At 42.0% G+C, this 24,592-nt stretch overlaps 1 protein-coding gene across 1 annotated transcript in view; it reads right to left on the reverse strand.

Moving 5' to 3' along the window:
* Positions 1–771: 771 nt before the first annotated feature.
* The window catches only part of Tspan7 (tetraspanin 7), a 112,221-nt gene continuing 88,400 nt past the window's right edge, over positions 772–24,592 (reverse strand). The window contains exons 2-8 of the mRNA XM_051140998.1: positions 19,518–19,706; positions 16,736–16,810; positions 14,536–14,631; positions 12,604–12,759; positions 7,323–7,406; positions 2,018–2,093; positions 772–1,773 (exon numbers count right to left, since the gene is read on the reverse strand). Of these exons, the coding sequence (XP_050996955.1) occupies positions 2,025–2,093; positions 7,323–7,406; positions 12,604–12,759; positions 14,536–14,631; positions 16,736–16,810; positions 19,518–19,706 (669 nt within the window). The 3' untranslated portion in view covers positions 772–1,773; positions 2,018–2,024. The remainder of the gene's footprint in view (positions 1,774–2,017; positions 2,094–7,322; positions 7,407–12,603; positions 12,760–14,535; positions 14,632–16,735; positions 16,811–19,517; positions 19,707–24,592) is intronic.

The following is a 24,592-nucleotide window of genomic DNA, read 5'->3' on the forward strand; positions in this document are numbered from 1 at the left end:
TAACTCTCTGTTTTTCTAAGATGCTGACCTTCCAGAGAGGGGCCATCTGAATGTGTGGGAATGCCCTTTGTTTATCTTGTAGTGCTTACTGTGTGCAGCATTCAGACTCATAACTGGAAAGCCACTATTGCCCTAATCCCAGGCTCTTTGACAAAGAAGAAAGAGATCTTTCAGATCCACAACTTTGGTAACTAATCAATTTATGTTTTTACTGGTATTTCTCTCTTTGACGACTCATCAAAAGCAAAAAACAATGATTGGTGCTGGTTGTGGTGGCCCGCACCAGTAAGAATTGCTGAAAAAACAATGATTAGAGATAATGTATCTATTGTTAAAGTGATGCTTAAATCAAATGTAAGCATTTCATACTTTCATGCAGACAAGGACACTGGGACACTGGATTGGTCTTTAGATCATGTATACTCAATCTAATGCAGAAAAAAAAGAGAAGAGGGAAAAATAACTGATACTCATTTCATTTTAAGACAAAATCTAGACTTAAAAAACTCTGAGAAAATCTCTGTATTTCTCTCACGAACTTCAGAGACACGAAGTACTACCAAGACTCTAACTCTGCAGCCAACAGTCTATCTTGTTAGCGATAAGCGATTCAAGTTTCTGAAATATTCATGATTTTAAAAACCCAAAAGTCTAGTGTTTGGGTTATGTGGAAATACATGAGGTTCTCTCCCAACCCCTGAGGACCAAGATAGAATCAGAACATGTGTTGAAAGATTGTCATCACACCCAAAGAAGAGAACCACAGCACAGCCATTTGTAATTGCTCTATTTATTAATACATATATCACAAATGATCACAATATCAATGCATTCTTGTTGGCATGCTAGACAGAGGCATTATTTTTAAGATCTTTTAAAAATATTTTGACTTTTGTTTCCCTTCCACACTCACTTTTATATTGATCTGATGAGGTCCTCAAAGTCTATAATGTCAATGCAAGAAAAAAAAAAAACATCAGAAAGAAAAAGTAAAATAATAGTAATTAGTTGGGGCAAATAAAAAGTAGTAAATTTGCCTTCAAGGAGAGTAACAACACAGCCTTTTAACAGGATTATACAGGTTTCATCTGAGAAGAAATCCTACACTAAGCTGTCTCTACACACCCACATGTGGAGCAACAAGCAAGGAGGCCACCTAATGCTTAACAATACTTCCAGCATGCATGCCACATGCTGTTTTCTCCTCATGAATGACTTCCTCTGTGTCTTATCACATTCCCTAGGCAGCCTAAAGAAGGCAGGAACAAATCCCAGTAAAGGGAAAACCAAACCAAATCAGATTAAGCCAAAATAAAAGAAAACTACCATCTGCTTATCTACAGAAAGGTGTGTGGTATTCATGGACCACAGTGAGGGGCTGACTGAAGCCTCCCCTACTACATGCAGGGCCACAAGGGGCCGGTGATGATGTGATAACCAGTCACCTACAGTTGGACCAAATACATGTGAGAGAGCTGGCACTCACAGAGCCTTAGGATGGGGTTCACTATGACTAGCTGCAGGGGGCCTGGCTACACTGTGTGGCACAACAGGGCTTCACAAGATGGACACTACACATGATGTGGGCTGAAAGGTAGAGCATAGACTGGATAGGAGTGTCAGTTGCACATAGGGGGCAGGGCTGTGGGGAGTGGGCGGGTGGGAGCAGGGCAGGGATAGTATGTACTGTGCTCTAACGTTCTTTGGAAGTCTTTCCGAGATTGCGGCAGTTCCTTTTCAAAACAGGCCTCTTATTCCATAGTTCTCGAAAGACTGAGAGAAAGAGAATATATGTGAGTGATTCGCCATTGCTAACAGCCTGCACAAAGAGATGCAAAGGAAAAAAAGCAAGTGTTCCCATGTTTCCACAATGGCATCCACTTTACCTCTTCCCCAGCATGTGGACACGAGGTTTTTACACATGGACAGCACCAGTGTTCAGTGTTCAGTGGCTGGACACTCTTCCTGAGCACCAAAAAGAACAACCTCAGATCCAATACTTCCCACTGCCACTCACCTTCTCTTTACACCATCTCATACTGATTGGCAGTGATGAACCGGGACAGACAACAGGCCAGCAGCATGCCAATCAACTGTTACCAAAGAGAACAAGTGAAAAAGGAGAATTTCAGGTCACAAAACAATACCCTTCTTTCCATTCTAGATGCATTTTAAATTAAGTTTTCATACATAGCAAGTGCATCTATCATCTATCTATGACAACAAAGAATTGTCACAATACATGTTTATACCTAGATATGACTTTTAGTAAACAGAACTTTCCCCATGTGGAAAGGGCAAAGGTCACGAGTAAAGAATAAATCAGATTTGAATTATGGGATCAAGCCTTGATGTGGTCTAAGGGTTGGTGTAGGGCCAGTGGGAAGCTCTGAAATTGGCTACAAAAGTTCAGAAGTAGCTCACCCTGGCCACTTCGCAGCAACTTCTGATACCAAGTCATATTAAAGTTTGATCATGCTGCGAGATTAATGCAAAAAAATAATTAAATTACATGGAATTGGTGTGATTGTAACTAAAAGGATACATTTTAATTCAAAGCCATAATCTTTGTATTATTTGAAAGGCTAACTATATTTGGCCAAAGCCACAACCCAGTAGGATACTCTGATTATAGTTGGCTGATGGAATAGAGCATCTTTCCTTGAGACAAGAATTGAGATATTACTCATGACTGCCTCTGTCTGCCAGTGAGATAATAAAGGCATCACTTCTAAGAAAGGTGGGTAGGGAAGAGGCAAAATGGGGAAGCAAAATTTTAAATGCTGTCTCTCAATCACATAGCTATCACTGGCCTAAACAGGCTCATTTCGGGCCACACCAAAACCATTCACAGGTGCTGCTCCACTTCCATAGAGCCCCCGGGTTCCTACTTTTCTTTGTGCCTTGATTAGCCTATGGCACAGGAGAATCTTATGAGAAATGATTCTGGCAGTTTTAAGACACTCTTAGTCACACCTGTCTCTGTTCGCTAGTAACCAACAGTCTTATAAACCCAGAGGATCAGCTTTCTTTTGAGTGCTCTGTGGTAAACTTGAGCCCAGATGCCATATTCCTTTGGCTAATAGTACTTTCAACTTTAAGAAACTGGTTATATTTTGTTGTCTCATAAGTAGCAGGGACCTCTAAAGATAGTCTGATGTGGGACAACAGTACAAACATCACCCGCAATTTTAATCAGAAATGCATGTTTCAGGTCCCAGCACCCATCTATGACTCAGACCAGTGAGGTACAGCTCAGCCAGTGGTACTTCCGTAAGCCACCAAGAAGGGAGAATCAGCTTGCCAGTCCACCTCATCACCTTATCTGACAGGTGAAAGACCCCTTGTGGCCATTGCTGTCTGTTCTGTTATTCAGTGGCACACGCACTTCATTACCTGGCTCGGAAACACACCTTGCAGGTTCCAGTTCCCAGTTCTTATTTTTCTAAAAACATTAACTATGCTTTGAAATGCACAAATAATAACACCTGTTATGGACAGAGCATTCATTGCTTTATGAGAATCTATTAAAGTTGTGGCTGGCATCATTCCATGCCATAAAATACATAGCATCATGTACTTACTGTGGAGTGGCCAAAGGTATCATGGTTGTAACTTTCAGATTATGTTGCCAAATGTGAAGCTACATTTCCAGGAGTGTAAGAACTTTGAAACTTACAGTGTGTCCCTTTCTAACAGACTGATATTTTCCAAGATCAGCAAATTCTAGACTACATTTCATAGTGTGAAAAATTATATTCCAGTCAAAAATAAATAAGTAATGAATGTATGTAACACATTCAGATATACGAAAATATTGGGTTTTTAAAAACAACAACTCTTTGTAATATTTTAATTTTAACTTTTAAAATAAGAAAATGGGTTTGATAGGTTCAACTATCTTCCTCAAACTATACAGATAATCTTCACACTGACTTATGTTGCACCCACTTTTGTATCTGAGGACAACCCTAACTTTTTGTGCCCTGTATACAGAAAAGAAAAACAGGCCCCTTTAAGGCTCTACTAAAGAATTACTGGCACAGAGTAAATCATCCCATAAGATTGTGGGCCCTAAGGAAGGCCAAGGAGGGAGGGTAGAGGTGGGGAGGTGAATCCGTAGGAATGGGTTTGGTATTTTTTGCCTTTGAATTAAAATACTTAATCTCTTTCCTAATAAAAAAGGGAAAGGGGGAGATGGAGAGAGAGGAGAGCTAGAAAGAGAGAAGAGAAAGAATGCTCATACAGTACATTTCTCTTGCTGTATTCCACCTATTCCTTCACCTTATCTCCTTCTCTCTTCCTGCCCATGCTCTCTTGTTGAAGATGAGAACTATCAAAATCATAGAGAAAGACAAGTACGGGTGCCTCATGCCCCTAACCTCAGCAGTAGAAAGACCAGGCCCAGATAGGAGGAATGCCTTGAATTGAGTTTAGCCTGGGTCATACAGTGAGTTCCAGGAGAGTCTGGGGTAAACAATGAGATTCTGTCTCTTCCCAAAGAAAAGGAAAGGAACATCTCATCAAAGTATCCTTGACTCCTTACTGTAAATTTATAAAGAAGGACAGATGTGTTCATTAAGAGCAGCCACACATGCTTTTCCCTGAGAGGACAAAGTCAACAGGGGAGTGCCAGATCAAACTCTGCCATCCAAACAAGAGCTCGGAGCCAAGTTAGCTAACAAGGGACATGGTGCTTAAAACTCAATTACAAAAAAATACTGGCCTTAACACAGTGTACCTTTCACCCTTACACCACCTTTACTATCTGACATAATAGGTGGGCATTATGCCAGTTTCTCATGACAGCATGTGGGAAGAGGGCAAAAAGATGTAAAAAAAGATGAAGAAAAGTGAAAGAGAAAAAGGGACACAAAGAGAGAGGAAAAGAAGAGAGAAAAGCAGGTAGTAAGTAAAGATCTTTCTCCCCGCACCCCCCGACCCTGGCCTCCATTCAATAGAGCCTGCTCTGTCATAGGAGAGCCAAGACATAACACTTCTATTCATATCAACCAGCATTTGTGAGATTTGGCTCTACAATATCTGAATGAATTTTGTAAAGCTTGGCTTCTGGATATTGACTAGGCTCCATTGGGGGTGGGGGGGGGACTCTTCCTGATCAGCCATCTTGTAAGTGGTTAGCTACCATTACCATGACCATCCTCTCCCTCTCACTTGTAAAGAACCAGCCATGAGCATTCCTCTCCCAGCCACAAGCTGTACACCCTATGTGTCACGTCTCTGTTCTGTTTGGCCATGTGAGTGAACGGTAAGGAATGTACAATGCTAGTAGGCTTTGTGATTTCTCTTTATCTCACCATCTCTGGGGCTCTCTGGTAAGACCTAAACTCGCTATAGTGTTTTTTTTTTTCATGTTCCTTGGAGTCAAAGCTTCTCTTTCATTGTTCCAGTTTGCATCTTCAAAGAATCCCAAGGCACCAACTTCTTTAAGATAGCACAGTTAGAGTCTAGATATTTGTCTAAGCATAAATTCCTTTGAAGGGATCGTTGAGAGAAGCATGGAGAACACTTGATGCATCTCATTGATACAAACAAGATCTTCCTACCCTTTCATATACATACCCATGGTTACATAGGCATATTATAGACTTCATCTACAAGATCTCAGGCTCACTGACGCATTGTTCTCATCTACTGTATTGGCACCATGCCATTTTATTTCTCTAGGGAAGGCATAAAGAAAGACTTTAGAGATGTGTGTGTGTGTGTGTGTGTGTGTGTATGTGTATGTGTGTGTGTCCGTGTCTACCCACATGCATGCACGCTCAAGTGTCAACCTATATTTTTTGTTCTTAACAACCTGTGTTGAGGAAACTATATGCTCAAGGCTGTCAAGTGTATCTTACACACTTGCATAAATCACAAGGTTTGGGATCCTTGAAATTGTTCCTATGCCATTACAGAGATGTTACTAAGTGTTGTTACTGAAATGTTACAACAATTGGGAGAAAGTTCAGGGTAGTAACTGCCTTTAAAATGTCTCTGGAGACTGAGTTAATTGCACTGTTTGTACTCCCACTCTGGTTTGTCTGTGTTGGCATGTTAGGGGTTTTCATTCACTCCATGAGGGTGAAAACAATGAAGCATATTTAAAGAGGATTTTGAATTGCCATAGAAGAGACTCTCACAGTGACTGACTTTGCATGCTCTTGGGAGGTGACATGTCACACAGGTTTGGATAACTACTTAGGAAGAAAAGCATTTCACCTTCTCTAATACTGAGGAGCCCTGCTTGGCAGAGATATATAGCAAGTTAAGGAATGATTCCCTGATCTAAGCAAGGGCCACAGAAGTGATAACTTACTAAAATATAAAATCATTACTTAGGTACTTTTCTTGGAACTTCATGTTTCAATTAAAAACATCTCAGGAACAAGTTGGAATAGAACAAAACTGCATTTGCATTGCTAAGCATAACAGGAGCTGGGAAAAGAGAAAGTTCGACTTTGAGATAGCCACTATAGAAACGGAACTTTGGAGCCATTACTGAGATATCAATTGAGCTTTCTATGAAAAATAATCTATTAGTCTGACAAAAAATCTGAGTTATACCTAAAATTTGTATCAAGTTGCTAAGTATGCATGTCAGCCCTTGTACCCACAGAATATTATAAATAGGACAGAACATTTGCTCCAAAGATCAGAAGCCTGTAAAACAGGCCCTTGCCAGCTAGACGAAGGCTCAATTTGAGATTTAATGTAAATGTGTTTTACCCTTTAGTATGTTTAGCTTACATGGCTGGCATAATTACTTCTCCCAATAGTTTGTAAGAGGTGCATGGAGAGAAAGAGATGGACAGCTTAATACATAAAGAATTAAGTTTCCTTTTCAGAAAAAGAAGAGTGAAATGCAAAAATTAAAATAACATTAACAAGATGAAGACTGCCAATGTCACACACAATCCAAAGAAACTAAGAAAGAACAAAAAGGACAGGTCAACCAGGAAAAGAGCCTCCCTCTAATGTAAACCAGCCTGTTGATGTTTGGAGTTGTTTAAGTTCCAATAAAGTCAGCACCTTGTTCTGTCACCCTCCATTTGACCTGTGCAGAAGCAAGCTGGTTTACTAGAGGTAGTCATTAGTTGAACTGTAAGTGATATTCCCTGGACAGCAAAACTTCATTTAAGTTGGAAAAGAAAAATCAATAAACAGGTGACCTAAGGCCTAATGAGCAAGGATCTCTGACCCTATCTATCAGCCCTCCCCAGAGCACAGAAAGACAGGCCAAGAACCTGGAGGTCAGGGAGGCAAGCCAGAGTAGGAGGCTGGAAAAGGCTAGACTAGGCACAGTATTTGAGTACCTGGGAGAACGCAATTCCAAATGCCACTCCAGCGATGATCCCCATGTTAGTCTCCATGAAACTGGTCACCAGATCATAACAGCCCTAAAAAGAATACAGGTAGTCAAATCAACTAACCAACCAACCAAGCAACCAACGAAAGAATTAAAACACACAAACGGTATAGAGGATAGTACAATAAACCCACACAGGAAACTTTCCCTAACTACCCCCTCTCTCCTCTCTTCTCTTCTCTCTCTCTCTCTCTCTCTCTCTCTCTCTCTCTCTCTCTCTCTCTCTCTCTCTCTCTCTGTCTGTCTCTCTTTCTCTGTATACACACACACACACACACACACAGAGAGTCAATCTTGTTTCCCTGACACCTCCCAAATACACATTCCCTGGCAAGTTCCAGACATAATTTAATCTACAAACATGTCATTAGTAGGATTAAATTCACCAAGAAATTTAAAAGCTCTATGAAGTAAACTCTGTTGAGACGTAAAAGGACACATGCAAAGATCAAAAGTTATTCTAAAACTTGGAACTGAAAGTTGCATGAACATAGTCATTACACTGGTCAATGTGGTGTATGCCTTTAATCCCAGCATTTGGGAGGCAGAGGCAGGTAGATTTTGGTGAATTTGACACCAGCTTGGTTTATGTCACAAACTCTAGGCCAGCCAGGGCTAGACAATGCGATCTTGTCTCAAGAACAAAACAAACATAGCCACTAGCATTTTGTCAACAAATGATGAACTCTTGGATAAAGAGAAATCAGTTGGTCAGAGAAGTACTTAAATAACTGCAAATTTTAGAGTCTGAGTTCCTCCTAGGGCATCTCTTAAGTTTTTCTTAGTAGCAAAAATCTACATTCTAGAATCATCTTTGTCAAAATTTACTATGTAATATTGAGCAAGTCACTGCACCTTTCATAATATCGTAACGCCTTATTCATAAGACCAAATAAATTTTTTCTTCATCTACAATCTTCAAATACCATGATTAAATAGAGCAATTAACAGAATTTTAATGTGAAAATTAGGATGTTGTTGAGGTAGATTATATTTTATCAACCTAGTCTAGAAAGAAAAAAAAAACTTCTCTTGTATCCCCCACTACACAAAGAAAGGCAAAAAATAGCTATTACTACTAAATCCCTTATTTTTAGATCAAACAGTAGGACTAGAAATGTGTGTATGTGTACATGTGCATGCGTGTGTGTGTGTGTGTTTAAATGTACATTTATATGGAACTATCCAAATGAGCCTATTTCCAAGCTGACATATTCAGCAAAGGATACACGGTCTTTTCCAATAGAGGACTCTGACCTGAACATACAGATTGTGAGAAAAATAAATACATTTAATGAACAAACCCAATGTAGTTCTTGTTTACCTGAACAGTCACACTAAGTCACAACAACATTTGAACTACAATACCTACCCCCACTGGTTTTCCTTTTTAAATTGCAGTTTTGTTTAACAAAGTTTATAGTGTGTGATAAACTCTACCAATATCTTCAACTCTAAATTATCTTTGCATTCACAGTCTCTTTACAGAGACAGGGTGCATTAACCTGGAGCTGTGCTATAACATGACTTCAATGCAGTTTACAAGACAGACTCCTTACTATCTGGTGCAAATATGAAGGGAAGTACACACTGGCTCATGGGAGTTGTACAATTTGCTTCTTTCCAGTAGAAGCTTGCTGGTTTCAATTTTACTAGGGATGCAATACATCTCAGTACTTTCCGGAAGGTAGCAGGAGAGAAACTCATGGGTTGAGGAGGCATCAGTAGGTGGGAAGACAAGCAGCTATTCTAATACTTTCCCAAATGGTGTGTCTCCAAGCTGGCCATCATCACATCCTTTTCCCATATAATGATGGCCAAGTTGGGGAGTAAACTCCATATCATCAGCATTAGATTGACCAAAAATATGAAAACACAAGCCTGATAATCCCACACAGGGACCATTTTCTTATTCAGTAAACTGGTTGGCAGAGATTTTTTTCTGCTCCTCCCATCTTGGCTTTAATTCTGCAGGTAAACAAATATGTGATTCTTTTAGGGGGAGCAAACGTTTTGTTTCTCCAGTGGGAGGCCTGGAACACAGGGTCTCACACATACCAGGTAAGCACTCTATCACTGAGTCGCATTCCAGCTCTATTTCTGGACATGGTAAAGGTAATTTTATTTTGGCTATGCTCCCATCATCCAATAGGAGAAATCACAAACACAAGCAACTACCTGGCATGAGTTAACTTGTGACAACAATGGTCGTTCCTGTCACACAGTTGGTAGTTCTTGAATGGGCAGCATGGAACTTGTGAGAAATGTCAAAGTGGAAGTCCTACCCTAGACCTGTGCCACCACCATATGTATTGTGCTTGGGATATTCCTTTTAAAATACATTTCTAGTGGCTCTGAATGCATTTTAGCAAGCTCTCCAGATGTTTCGTATACACATTAATGCTTGAGAAGTAAGTAGTCTTCTGTAAAAAAAAAAAAAATAGTTACCTAGTTTTTTTTTAAATAAGAAACCAAACTGACACATCTTCTCAGTAAAAGAGTAAACAAAAATGAGAAGATGAGAATGATTTAAAAATATTTTCCATCCCTGAATTTACGTTCCTTGTTATTAATCATTCAGCCCTAAAGCCCTCTCTCAAACTTTCAGCACAGCCCTGCAGATAGAAGAATCGCTTTGATACTACAACTACTGGTCCTGTCTGCATCCACCTTGAAGTCCTGCACTAAAGCATGATCTTATCGACCCACAACCATCTCTCTCAATTTCCTAATACGAAAGCCTGGATGCCGAGCATGCGATAAATCTAGAGACCTGCTAAGTCTCCTAGGAAACACTGTGGTTTTCCACAGTGGTTAATTTCCTCCCCCTTGCGGTGTGTCTAAATCAACAGTCACCAATGGAAAAACATCCACCAGTGGCAGTCTGTAGTATTTGGAGGAGAAGGTAAGTTCCAGAAAGATTCTACAGGTATCTCTGGAGCTGCCAAACAAAGCCAGCCCTAGTCTTTCTTCCTCTTGTTCTTACAAACTGGCAAGAAATTCCTATGGCAGGGGCTCAGCCAGTACGACTAGGTAACTGAACCTGCAGGCATTTCATCATCTCGCCAGCAAAAGAAAAATAAACCCTCTGCCCCAAAGCAAACAATCAATAGTCCCTGTAAAGCACTCCCCTCCTCCTACCTGCTCTCCACCCAGAATTTGTACAACATAGGTTGCCCAGGTTAACAAGTAAACATCAAACTTCATCTTTTGGTATTCTTAGAGGGTAGGGTTCAAAACACCAAATGACCACAATATGTTAATGTGTATGTGCCTGTATGTGTGCCTGTGTATGAGTGTGTGCGTGTTTGTGTGTGTGTGTGTGTGTGTGTGTGTGTGTGTGTGTGTGTGTGTGTGTGTGTGGTGTGGTATGGTGTGCCTGTGGAATCCAGAAGAGGGTGTCAGATTCCCTAGAGCTGGAGTTATAGGCAGTTAAAAGCAAGCCAACCCTAGCGCTGAGAACTGAATTCCTGTTCCATGCAAAAGCAACAAGCTCTCTTAACCTCTGAGCCATCTCTCCAGCCCCCAAGCTTACTTTCAAATGCTAATAGAAGTGATTCCCTATAAAGATCTGCTATATCATTGCTAAGAAAATAGTGATAAAGTAAAAATAATTTCAATGTAGCTGAGGTCATATTTGCATCACAGTTAATACTACCTGAAACTATGCTTTATCTCATTGGTTTCATTCATTCACCATAGTAACTCTAAGGAGCAAGAACTATTATTATCTATATTTTATAGATGAGAGAAAAAAAAAACCGAGAAAGGTCAAGCAACTTTACCAAAATCTCACAATCAGCAAATTCATGATTATGAATTGAAACTGACTCTAGCCTCTGAATTCAGATTTCTGGGTCCTTAATTTTTACAAAAGAGAATGTTTATGTGAAAAAAAAACTGTTACCAAAATTTGACGGGCACTGCCTTTGCAAGCCAGATGAACCAAAGCACTCAGTCCTGTAGATCACTTCTTGTCATCTATAAATTGGCAAGTCTCTCGTGTGCTAGGTATGCATGCATACTTCATAAAATTGCAGCAAAAAATGGCTAGTTACTCAACAGAGATTACCCATGCAAAAGCCAGGTGAAGTCCTATGAGAGGCAAGGGAAGCCTCAGAGTTTGAGTTCATAAGAAAATTACAATAGGAATCGATGTTCTGGAAGCTGAGATGGTACTCAATCTTCCTAAATCATCCCAACACAAAGTAAACATTTCAGAATGACAAAATGATGATTCCAGGACAGCAATGATGCCTGGCAGCATTCCTGTCACAGATCCCAATGTAAAATGGGTAAAATACAGAAATGACCTCATCATATTCTAATCTTGAGAGAATGGCTATCATCTCTCTATGAATTATTCAGTAGGTGGCCCGGATAACACAGACCTGTGAAGATATCAGAAGAATAGAAGGTTTTCTGGTAAGAGAAGAAAAATCTGCCCCATGGTTGAAGAATTATAGACAAACTCAATAGTAATTCTGCTCCTTTGTTTCTCAAATCATAGTTTATAGAGGGTATTTCTTTGAACGTTAAAAAAAATGTTGATAGCATTCACACAGTTGTAACATGCCTGCATTGTATTCTCTGTAAAGTATAATACAAAATTGATTTCCCTTCTCTTTGATTACTAGAAGTTCATTGTCCCTCTTGCACTATGAATGGCTGTCTACATCTATTTCTACCATACGGGTTTCGCTCAGCTTCTTTGGGAATCAGGATGTTGACAGTGAGTTGAATTGGAGTTGTTCATTTCTTTTCCTACAACAGTGAACTCCCGAAAATAAAGGCCGCCCTCCTAGCAGAAGCAGATGCTGTCTATCTACTCTACTCCCTCCTTCCTGCCAAAGACTGGCACCCAGCTGTGAATAATTTCATGTTGCGATGGTATATTAAGTAGAAGCAAAGTGCCCAGAAAGAAGAAAGAAAACACTCTCTGTCTGACACAGGCATCAAGGTTAACAGGAACCATTTGCTAAACCTACATCGCTGAGCCTGGTAGAGCCTTTGCTGTGGGAAAGCCACGCGAGACCAATTGGAGGCTCGGCTTCCTCTTTCAGAAGTGAGCAGCCTCAAGCACATCTCCTAAGCAAGCAATCACTCTGAACCTACCCTTTGTAGCCCATTTGGCTTAGTTTCCCAAAAGTAACCAAGTCCTCTGCAACAAGCACCAGCTGTCTGTCTGTCTGTCTGTCTGTCTTATTAGGGCTCGGAAGAAGCGATACCTTTTGGTTAACTTTAGTGGCGGCCACAGTCAGATTGTGCAGATCCAGGGGATTACAATCGGTTTCGTTCATGCAGCAACTGGGCGGAATGCCATGGTCCAGGAAGTAAGGGCTGCTGCTCCAGTTGGTGTAGTTCTGCACGCCACAGCAGCTCAGCTGTTGAGAAGAAGAAGAAGAAGAAGAAGAAGAAGAAGAAGAAGAAGAAGAAGGAGGAGGAGGAGGAGGAGGAGGAGGAGGAGGAGGAGGAGGAGGAGGAGGGGGAGGAGGAGGAGGAGGAGGAGGAGAAGAAGAAGAAAAAAAAAAAAACAAGAGAGGTTAAGCAAATGCAGCGGCCCTCCTCACTTCCTGCCCTGAAACTTCTATAAGAAAAGCATTAAGCTGGGGGGGTGGGGGGGGGGGTGGCGCACACCTGTAATCCCAGCACTCAGAAGGCAGAGGCAGGTGGATCTCTGTGAGTTCAAGGCCAGGCTGGTCTACAGAGCTACTTTCAGGACAGCCAGCCAGAACTACACAGAGACCCTGCCTTGGGAAAAACAACAACAACAACACAGCCAGGCTCTCAATATAGCTATATATCTTTGGTGTGGAAAAATGATTTCAAGGTCTACTACCAATCATCCTTGCTACCCCTTTGAACTCAGAGAAGTAATCGAGTCCACATTGTGCTGTCTTACTTCGTACATGTGCAAGTGGAGTAGTATGTCTCTGACCTAGCTAAGCATCACAGTCATGTAAGAGTGCTGGGAAACATGCAGATGCATGCATTAATTATACGCAGAATACAGATATAGAGGCCAGTGATAGTTTCTAAAAGGTCTCACTGCATCTCCAATCATAAACAGAGAAATAGCTTAGAGAAGGTGATTGATAGATGGGATAGAAAGCTGGTACTGGGAAGCTACAGCCTACGACCTGTCTGGTTTTGTAGAGGTGTTTTGAGAACCACTTGTTTATGTGTCGCCTATTGTTCCTGGATCCTTTTTGCTACTGTGGTGGCACAGTTGGTTGTGACACAGAGTATCAGGCTTTCTCTGTGGCCGAAATTATTTTCCATTTTTTCCTTTTATAAAAGGTTTTCTGGGCCTGGAGAGATGGCTCAGAGGTTAAGGGCGCTGACTGCTCCTCCAAAGGTCCTGAGTTCAATTCTCAGCATCCACATGGTGGCTCACAACCATCTATAAAGTAACTTGATGCCCTCTTCTGGCCTGCAGGTGTACATGCAGGTAGAATACTGTACACATAATAAATAAATAAATAAATAAATAAATATTTTTAAAAGGCTTTCTGACATCTCATGTAGAGAATACGAAAGCAAATGAGACAAAAATGTTATTGATTGGTAAATCTGAGTATATAGTTTCTTATAGTTTGACTTTCTAAAAGTCTGAAATGTTATTAAAAAATAAAAGAAAAAAATCCTACTGTTTTAATTTTTTTGAAGCATCCATGTAACTACACAATTTTCTCCTTTGCAACCCACACCTAACAGAGCCTCAGTTGCCTTTTGGTCCATTCGCTACCCTTACTACATGGCCCCAAGTAGGTGCTGCTTGCCTGACTTCTCTGTCTAGCTTGGGAACACCAATTGCAGAGAGCCAGATTTCAGAAATCAGGTGTTAGCTAGACTGACACCCACCCACCGCTTTGCTCCTTCCCAATGCTTCAGCTTTTAATGACAAACAGGACATCTTTGGCACGTTCGGCATTCATAACAATACAAGATCTGTTGGGGAGAGTGCTGTCTTCTTGATGCTAACTTCCTAGAAAACCAAGCTCTGGACAAATGCTCGGAATCAACTCTTGAAAACAGAACTGGACCAGGAGTTGGCGAATGAGAATCAACAGTATACGCAACTGCTCTAAGCTACCACCCTACCAGGCCCAGAACTGTCTATGCAGACTCCATTCTCATCATCATTCCCTGAAACTTACGCTGCGCTGCACGTGATCCACTGCCCGGCTCCTCTCATCATTGCCATTGTAGTTCTGCATGGCATCCGTGTAAGTCCTCAGGAAGGTGTCCTTGATCTATGGGAGATAAAGGAGAAGGCAGTTTCAGTTCACTGTAGCCTAAACTGTCTCAGATTCCTACTAGTTTCTACCCCAGCATCGTCCCTTCTCAAATTTCCTCCGTAAAGGATGACTAGGGAGGGAAAGCATTGTTTTCTGAGACAAGGGATCGCAGAAAACTCACCAAAGGTTTAGCTAGCTGAAGAATGTGAAGAAAAAAAAACTTGGTTTCAACCACCAATTGAGAGGGAATCAGGCTGTCAGATGGCTCACTGAAGTGGCTAGGCAGCATCTGAAGGGGCTATAAAGGTCACTGGGGCCAAACCTCAGGCATGAATTTTCTAGTTATTTTTCTTTGTATTGATTCATACCCAACTTCCTTTCTATAACCCTCTTTGACTTTATGCAGACCGAGTGGTAACAGAAAAGCCTGGACCAGTGGGACCACAAGATTAATGTTTTAGCCCCAAACTGACCTCTATTCTATAATACAGGAGCAGGAGAAAACCCACCTTTCATTAAACTGTAGTTACTGAGGCCAAAATCAAAGAGGCTAAAGGACAAGAGTTTCTCTCCTGAGTAAAAAATTAAGGAGACCGATCCCAGTGTGGTGGCACACTCTTGTAATCCCAGCACTAGGGAGGCAGAGGCAAAGGCAGGCGGATTACTGAGTTTGAGGCTGGTCTACAAAGCAACTCCAGGACAGCCAGGGTTACACAGAGAAACCCTCTCTCAAGCCACCCTCCCCAAAAGTTAATGAAACCCTTTCTCCTCGTCGGTGAACACATTTGCCCTTGGGGGCATCCCTCTGAAAATCTGAGGAAACTGAGGCACTAGAAGAGCAGCAAGTTGCAGTCATTACGTGGTGGCAAGCTCAATGGTAAAGACGGTAAGTCTCTGAGCATATACAGGGGGAGGAGGTCCCCCTCAGTCACAGACATAGGGGAGGGGAGTAGGGGGGAAGCGGGAGGGAGGGAGGAATGGGAGGATACAAGGGATGGACTAACCATTTACATGCAATATGAATAAATTAATAAAAAAGATGGTAAGTCTCCCAAGTAGGAGTATTCTGTACTAAATTCTGGAAGCAATGCCCCTGGGATAGCTGTAAGAGATAAGGAGACATGCACGAGTTGTGAGACATTTAGCTACAAGCCAAAGTGGCTACCATACCCAACTCTGTCACCTCATCTCACTCCTGAGTTGTCTCTCAGGGTGAGGAGTTGTGTACGGAATCTGCCTTGTGTCAGCTGAGGACATATGCCCAAGAAACGAGACTGCGGCTGTCCTGTAGGCAACCCAGTCTTCTTTACACCCTTCCAAGTAAATGGTCCCAACTTGACCTACTGTTACCGCGTGAGTTTCACGACCCAGCCAAAGCCAACCTTGATTTGTAAGCAGGGTGCGACTGCAATCCCCAATCACTATGATGAAAGGGAGAAGAGGACTTCCGGTTTTTACGCACGCACCTAGGCCATCTACCGGGGCTACTGAGGCCACAACTTCCTCCCCTTTCTCTTCAGCTAACACTAACTAGATGCAGCACCCACGGGAAAACAGATTTGTGAACTTAGTTTTGGCATTTTGGGATGCTACCTCCAGTCGAAGGCAAAATCAGGGCAACAGGGAAAGGAACAGACCATACAGCAGGCTAGCTCCCGGCGACTAAAGCAGAGCCTAGGAAGACATGCTGCCAGACATTGAGGAACCACAGCCACGTGACTTCTTGGTGCATTCAGTGTATATGGTGCTGTTTCCCGTCACCACATACCTATTACAGCTTTCCCGCTCTTTATGTGGCATAATAGTAGATTTCTAAAGCAAGACAATTGGCTCAGCTTGCCGCTAGCATCAGAAGTCATACAAAGACACACACGTGCTTTGTGGATATAGCTACTTTCAATGGAGTATTTCATCCGTATTGTGAGTCAATGCTTTACACGGGAGAGGAGAATCGTTTTATGAAAGAGCTACAGAGAAAGCTCCAGTGAGGATCAACACTGAAGGGTGTACCAGTTTGGGGAGGTGTCTGGCCAGCCTGCATGCCGCCTTTCCACATTCCATTCACCTTCAACTCTCCTCTTCACAAAGACACTGAGCTCTCCACCCTGAACATACTCACCTCATGACGAAACACGAATCCGGAAATGCCAGCCACAAGCTCAGCCAGGAACACCAGGGACAGGAACATGGCATACTAAAAAGGAAGCGAACGAAGACAAGGTCACAAGGCAGGATCAAGAAGAGGGCTTTGCAGGGCTGGCAAGATGGCTCAGCACCTAAGAGCACATACCGCTCTTGGAGAGGATCCAAGCTCAGTTCCCAGCACCAAGGTCAGGCGACTCACAAATGCCTGCTCCAAGGGCATTATCCAATGTTTCTGGCCTCTGTGGGCACCTGCACTCATGTGTATGCACCCACACATAGACACAGACACAGACACATGGACAGAGAGAGAAATGGAGAGGGCAGGGGAAGAGAGATAGACAGACAAACGGACAGACACATAGTTGAAATAAATCTTTTTTTAAAAGGGAGAAGAGGGTTCCCTTAGAGTGAGCCTCTTTCTACTAAGGGCAATTCGACCAGTCCTTATTACCTCTGGAGAAAGTTCAGAAATGTAAATACCCTGGCTAGAATTTCACACATGAGTATCAACATAGAAAACAGTCATTTTAATATGCACCAACATTTTGGGGATACGGATTCTGAGGAGACCTCAAGTGACACCGTGCTCACCAGTTCAGATCAATCCAGAGAAACCTGAAAGGGCATCTACTCCAAAGTGTTGTCTACTTTCAATCTCCTCCCAAGGTCTCACAGGCCATGGTGCTGCCCTGCTGGGAAGTGTTTTTCCACCAACTTCTTCTTAATGGTGAGCTAGCATCTGAAAACTCAATCTATGCAGATTGCTTTCATTTCTTTTTCATCCTCTTCTTAGTGCTGGGCATGGAACCTAAGGTCTTCAGTGCTATACCACTGAGTTGCTACCCCAAGCCTGCCTGTTCTATTTTTGGAACTGTTCCAAGTATTGGGAAGCTGTCTTTGTCGCTCATCACAGGTCTATCTATTTCCAATTTCCACTAGCCAGTATTGGTTCTGCTTTCAGAAAGTGTAAGGGCCAAGCCACGTGTACATTAGCCCTTTGTATGTATGAACATGGCCAGGAGGCAGAGCTGTCTTGCTGCTTTGCATTTTGGTAAATGTCTCCATTTTCTTAACCACATCTCACAGTAAATTAATACAAACCCACTTTATTTGGAAGTATGCCCTCTCAGCTGTTGTCAAAGGCCAGGATGTGTACAGCAGGATGTGTTTCTTTGCTATGATAGTTATCTCAGAACATGGTACCCTCAGCAGGTTCTTCTGGGGATGCTTGCCTCTGGGCGGGGCACTGAATGGAATTTATAACTTTTAAACAACACAAGGACACGACAATGCCAACAATAACCCCAAGTGTTTCTCATCTCATTCTACCTGCATTTCCCAATTTAAAACACACACACACACACACACACACACACACACACACACACACACACACACACAGAGTGTCTCTTTTTGTACACATACATACAAACATCTGAGTTCAAGGATGTTACATGGCACTTATGAGTTATGAAGGCATTCCCATTTTTCTGACTTGGAAAATCAGACAAAGAAAATACAAATTCATTCCTTATCAGCAAGTCATATGTCTTATAACCTGTTTCTTCTCGTCTCAAAAATGAAATATAACAGTTTTAAAGTTTGCAATGACCCTAAATGATGATGTGGATGGACTATACAATGCCATATAACTTAACTATAATGTGTACATATGACAGAAGTATACACATTTGCATAGACTCATAAGTAACTCCTCTTAGTGACACACTAATTCCTTTTAGTTTCCTAAAATAAGGAAGCACTGGTGTAAAATAACCATTTTTCTAAACATTAATGAAATTCTATATAAATGCATAACTGCTAAATTACTAAGCATACATGCACATAATTTCTCTGTATACTTCATAGAAAATATGATCAGAAGCATGCACTACTTTGTGCAGAGTGTCATACCAAGCCTTCAATCTACCAGAAAGTTCTGTGGGAAAATAGCTGTCAGAAGGCAAGTGGGAACAGGCCATTTATCTCTGTGGTCAGACATCCTATTTGGCCTCCATATAGGATCTATTGTTACTGGCAATGATTTTTTCCCTTGCCAAGGTTAAAGCTAAAGAAGGCACACAAGATTCCAATGCTAGTGAAAAACACACACTGAGAGCCTTTCAGCCACCTGCCCTTACCTTTAGGGAGGAACCATTTGCTCTGTCTCCACTATCAGAGTGGAGGCTTCTGCAGTGCTCCTGGAAATCAACTGCCGTTGCATCAGGCCTCTGAGTGAGAGGCTCTGGCTTAATACAATTCTCACAGCACGAGGCCAGAGAGTATGAGTGGAGAGCAAAGCATACACACACACACACACACACACACACACACCATGGGTGACAAGACTCAAGGACTTTTCCCAAGGGCTCGAGGACACGGAAGGGTGGTCATGCTCAGGATGATCTCTTGCTCACCAAAGCCGCCCATCACACAACACAAGGGATTTCTAAGCCAGCTTGAGACTGGCACAGGGCACCTTGCCAAGAAGACATTAATCGCTCATTGGAATCAATGGCCAGTGCTTTGCCAATCTACCTCAGGAAGCTGGGACTAAGTGTACTGTGCCAGGCTGTGTTTGGGGTAGTTTTTCCCACTGGGAGAATTGAAGGATTAGTGAAGAGTCCAGTGTGAAATGAAAATCAATGGATATTAAAGTCCTCTTTGTGGCTTCAAAAAGGGCTCCTTAACTATCACGTGAATGGACTGCTTTACAGAAATCATTGAGACAGCACATTCCGCTGAGCTATACTTACCAGTTTCAGCATCCATGGACTACCACGGCATGTAGCAAAGCATCCAAAGAGGCCAAAAACCACGATAGTGGTGCCGGTTCCAATGAGCACATAGGGAGCATTTGTGGAGTTCTCGGCAATAAGGGAGATATAGGTGCCCAAAGTAAGCTTTCCCCAGACTCCAACAGCCAACAGGATCACCCCAGTGATCTGCAAAAGGAAGAGAAGAGAACATGAAAGTGTTGCCGAAAGAGGTGAGAACGGACATTTTCCTAGTTACTCCTCTACTGCTGTGAAGAGAGACCATGACCAAGGGCATTTATAGAAGAAAGAGTTTACTGGGGACTCACAGTTCCAGAGGGAGTTCATGACCGTCATAGTGGGGAGCACAGAAGCAGGCAGGGAGGCATGGTGTTGTAGCATATCTGAGAGCTTACATCCTCATCCACAGGTACACATGAAGACAGAGAACTAACAGAGAACGGCATGGGATTTTGAAACCTCAAAGCCTGCCGCCATCACGCACCTCCTCCAACAAGGCCACACCTCCTATTCCTTCCCAAACAGTTTCATCAACAGAAAGAGTACAAACAGAGCATTCAAATATATGAGCCTGTGGGCGCCATTCTCATTTAAACCACCACAGACGTATAGCACCGTGGCCATACTTTAAGAATCAAGCTTCCATGAGCCCTGAACAGCAAGAAATGTCAGAGACCATTAGCCAAAACTGTTACAGAGTAAAGGCACTGTGATTGTATGCAATTAGATCTGTTCCTTATATATCCTATGTATACTTTTCATATTAATTGGAAATCAAGTCAATAAAGGATCATTTTTAAAAAGCTGCTTAAGGAACATCATACAATACATCTGAGAGGCATTTCTCCATTGTGTGTCTGTCTAACACTGGGCTAGGCATGACCCAAGAAAGAATGCTGGCCCATTCTCCAATCGTATGCAAAGGTAAAGTAGGTCTTATTGCCATCCTATACAACAGTTTAAGAACAAGAATATTCTTCTTCCAACTCTCTATAAAGAAGATATTTGAGACAGTTTTTAATCCCCATTAATGTGCTGCCTCACAATACGTTATTCATTAGAAAGCAACAGAAAAGTGTGAATGTCTCTTGGCGTTGTTTATAATGCTACTTGTCAAACTCCAATTGAAATCTTTATAAGCCATCTAAAGTCTAGCCCTGTGCATTAAGCAGGCCACTTATAAGGGAATAGGCCCAGAACTGTGTGTTAGGCCATACTCCTCATTCCCAGCAGATCTCAGGCCTCAGCAGTTGTGGCTGGTGAAGCCATGGGTTGCTTTGTTTCCCTACCATCCCACACTTGCTGGATCCTTTGATTCTCTCATAGCCTGGCAATATAGTCAAAAGTGACAGTTTTCAAATTACTACCGCATTGAGGACAATGGCTTAAAGTGTTTTGCTACTTTAGTCCCCTGCTCAATGTTCCACATTAAAGACCTCAGACTTCTGTTCAGTCTACCCAAATGAAGAGGCAAGATGAGAAACTAGTGAAAAACAGCAACAACAAAACACACACACACACACACACACACACACACACACACATACACACACACGATAAATCCCTTTTTTAAGAAGAAAAGGCATAAGCATCAGGTAGTCTTAATACTGTATGCTGTACAATTAGGCTTTGCTTGAACTTTGGTAAAATGCATATGAGATTTGTTACAGTCATTTGCCTATGTTGCCCAACAGCTTACTTTGCAGAACCATTCCTGTGCCTGACAGAATTAAGTGTTATATGAGAAAAGAGTGAAACTCTGATGCAGATTTCAGGAGAAAGGATTCGATGCTAATTTTGAGGAGAACGGGCCCAGTGGAGGCTGACTGCCAACGGGAATGGCTTCCGTGAATTAAAACCAATAATGCAGATGGTATCAAAAGTTTCACATCCTCTGCTGACACCTGGTGGCCATTTAAAAAAAAAAAAAAAAAGCATCTTCCCTGAACAGTTTCTCTAGCCATACTTTGCCAAATAGAAACCTAAAACGATCTTTATGGACTAGAATCAAGTCTCATGTTACCCGGGTAAAACCAGACTGTGTTGGTTAAATAAGATGTCCATCATCAACATTCCACTCTCAGATTAACTACGAAGAAGTCCATAGTAGATGACGTCGAAGATGTTCAACAGCCAGGGCAGCTATGTATGATACTTATGACAGATGACATGAATGCTGGATTGCTGCAGTGGTAGCCACGGGGGTGGGGGGAGAGGGAGAGAGAGAGAGGCGGGGAGAGAGGGAGAGAAGGGGAGAGAAAAAGAGAGAGAGAGAGAAAGAGAGAGAGAGAGAGAGAGAGAGAATATATGAGTGTGATAGAGGGTGAGAAGAGGGTGTCAGAGCTCACTCTTATACTCTTATTTCCAATGCCCAATACAGTCTTGGCGCCGCTCAAATTTATGAGGGATCGAATACGACTAGATGCTACTAATATAGACTCTGAAAGAAGGCTGAATAGAGCTATAATAGTAGCATTAGAAAAGGACTATCGGTGCTGGGGATGTTAGCTCAGTCATACAGTCTAGCATGAATGAAATTCTAAGTTCAAGATTTAGTACAGGAGGAAAAAAAAACCCAAAATGTTAGGTCAGACTAAGAAAATCTTTTAAAAAGTAGCATATGTTACCTTAAAATTACAATGAAAAAAAGTCATGGAGAGGCTTGGCCATATGCCACAGTGTTCCCAAAGGCTCCTAGAAGAGACTCACTAGGCTTCATTTTAATCATAAACTGGATAATTGGGGAGCAGGCAGCAGGCAGCAGGCATAAGTGATTCTGTTCCTGTAGGGTCATTCCTGGTAACACTGGGTAGGCTCCTTGTCAACCCTGCACCATCCTGATTTTTCTCAAGGGTCCAGACCCCCATGATCCCTTCCTACTCTGTCAGTGCACAGACTCTAGATCTGGCCAACTTGCTTTAGCTGGACACATGGCATGCCAAGTTTGGGTGTGAAAGGGCAAAGTCCCCATATCTTTACGCTTAACTCCCTAGCACCTAGCTTGGGAGCTCCACTTTCTAAATGAACATGCTCAATCATTCCAGTGATGACATGAGTTCATATTGAGCATATCAACATTTAGAGACCATTTTAAAGGAAAACAGGGAATTGAGTCACAGAGGTATACGCTATAGCTAAGAGACCTGTCCTAAGAAGCTGTATGGGATAGAAAGCACTGTAGCCAAGCATTAATAAACAGAAACACCAAAGAGACCGTAGGTGGAAATCTCATGGTTCAACTATTCCAAAGCTTCACAGATTAATAGGTTCTTGGTGAATACACACAGAGGTACTGCAGATAAGCTTTCCACTCCCATGGCTATGTAATGTGCGTGTGTGTGTGTGTGTGTGTGTGTGTCTGATAGAGAAAGTCTATGTCAATTCTCAATAGTTCAAATACAGATCTCTCCGGTGTTAGAGAAAAAAAGCAGGCAAGAAAGCATTCCTGTACTTAGTTCTTAGGTGAATGTGTTTGCAAAATGGAAACCAGAGGGGCATGCTTTCTGCAGCATTGGGGACACGGTTCTAGAGAGCTTTGAAAGGAGCCAGACTGGCAGAGAAACCAGAAGCCTCCATTATTTTATAGTTTTCTCTTTAAACTTTGAGAAGTAACGGTGTATGCCCACTCTACTTACAATTTTGGTTTTTGTTACTAGTTATTTGTCTGTGTACCTAGAACACTAAAATGAACAAGAATTTGAATACATAGAGGTTTCTAGTGGGCTTGAAAACTCCCTCCAGGGTAGCAACAAAAAAAGACTCAATGTATTTAAAGGGGGAGTGTATGCTAGAGTTCCAGACTTGGGGGTTCAGGAGACAGGGGCTTGCACTTGTTAGTAATTGTGTGGGTTTTGGCTTCCTGGCCTCAGTCTCTTCTCTACTAAGATCAGGAGGTAGAAAAATATGGTTTTCTGGGGTCCTACCTCTAACATTCTAATACAAGAAACCTGTGTCTCAAGCCTGAGATGCTTAATAACTCTGCAATAAACTTATATATGTGGTTTTGGTGAAATAAACAAAAGAACATTTACAAGATTCTTCGTGTGCTTCACAAAGCTTCTGCCACAGGATGAGCCGGTCAGTTAATTTCTAGATTTCAACCTTTCTGTTTTGTCCCCTTTCAATGATTCATCAAGCTCTTAGGTCAGACAAAGGAGGAGAAGACCCAGAAAATTATACAATTTTATACTGATATCCCAAAATTCACAAGCCTCTTGGCATAACCACATCTTTGCTTTTTATGAAGAGAGCTCTGAACTCAACAACAATAGTACATCACTACAAACTCCTTTCTAAGTAAATTATTTTGGCCAGTTCGATTCTTCAGCTTTACCTTGTGCACACACACACACACACACACACACACACACACACACGTGCACACACTTGCACTCATCCATGTGTGTTTGCATGCACAAATGTGGAATGCAGCACATGCTGCGCAGCTGACATATTATCATTACAAAGGGACAGAGAAGCTGAGACCTGGTAGAGAAATGAAACCATCTCAATTACTGCTTTGTTCAAACTGAGTTAGAGGACACATGAGAGCTCCAGAGCCCATGGGGCCCAGGGTGTGTTTGAAGGGACCAAAGATCATATAGGAAACATGTTCAGAAGATAATGGTTGAGTATGGGGCTTGAGCTTGAGAGTCAGTAATGGCTGCCAGACTGTGGTTAGCTGAGGGAATCATGTTGTCTGGAAACAGAACAGAGAATGGTAAGAAGGCCAATGGGTAAGACTGGAGGAACACCATCAGTAGAACATTAGAGGACAATGCTTTCAGATGGAAAATGGTGAGAAGACACAGAACCAAGTAGCTATGCCTATGAAGGGGGCTGTTAATACGGAAAGATAAGGGAGAGAGGGATCCCTCCCATTTTAAAGGCTTTTGGGAAACCAAACACCAGCATACTTCCCTGTCTCCTGGGATGTTCAGTAGCAGATGCCATACATTTTAGTTACATTTGGAAAGGCTTCTCTCTTAGTTACTTTTTAAAAAGCTGATATGAAGAAATACCAGGACCAAGGCAACTTATAGAAGAAAGAGTTT

Source organism: Acomys russatus, chromosome X (assembly GCF_903995435.1).
Source record: "Acomys russatus chromosome X, mAcoRus1.1, whole genome shotgun sequence".
Taxonomy (NCBI): Eukaryota; Metazoa; Chordata; class Mammalia; order Rodentia; family Muridae; genus Acomys; species Acomys russatus.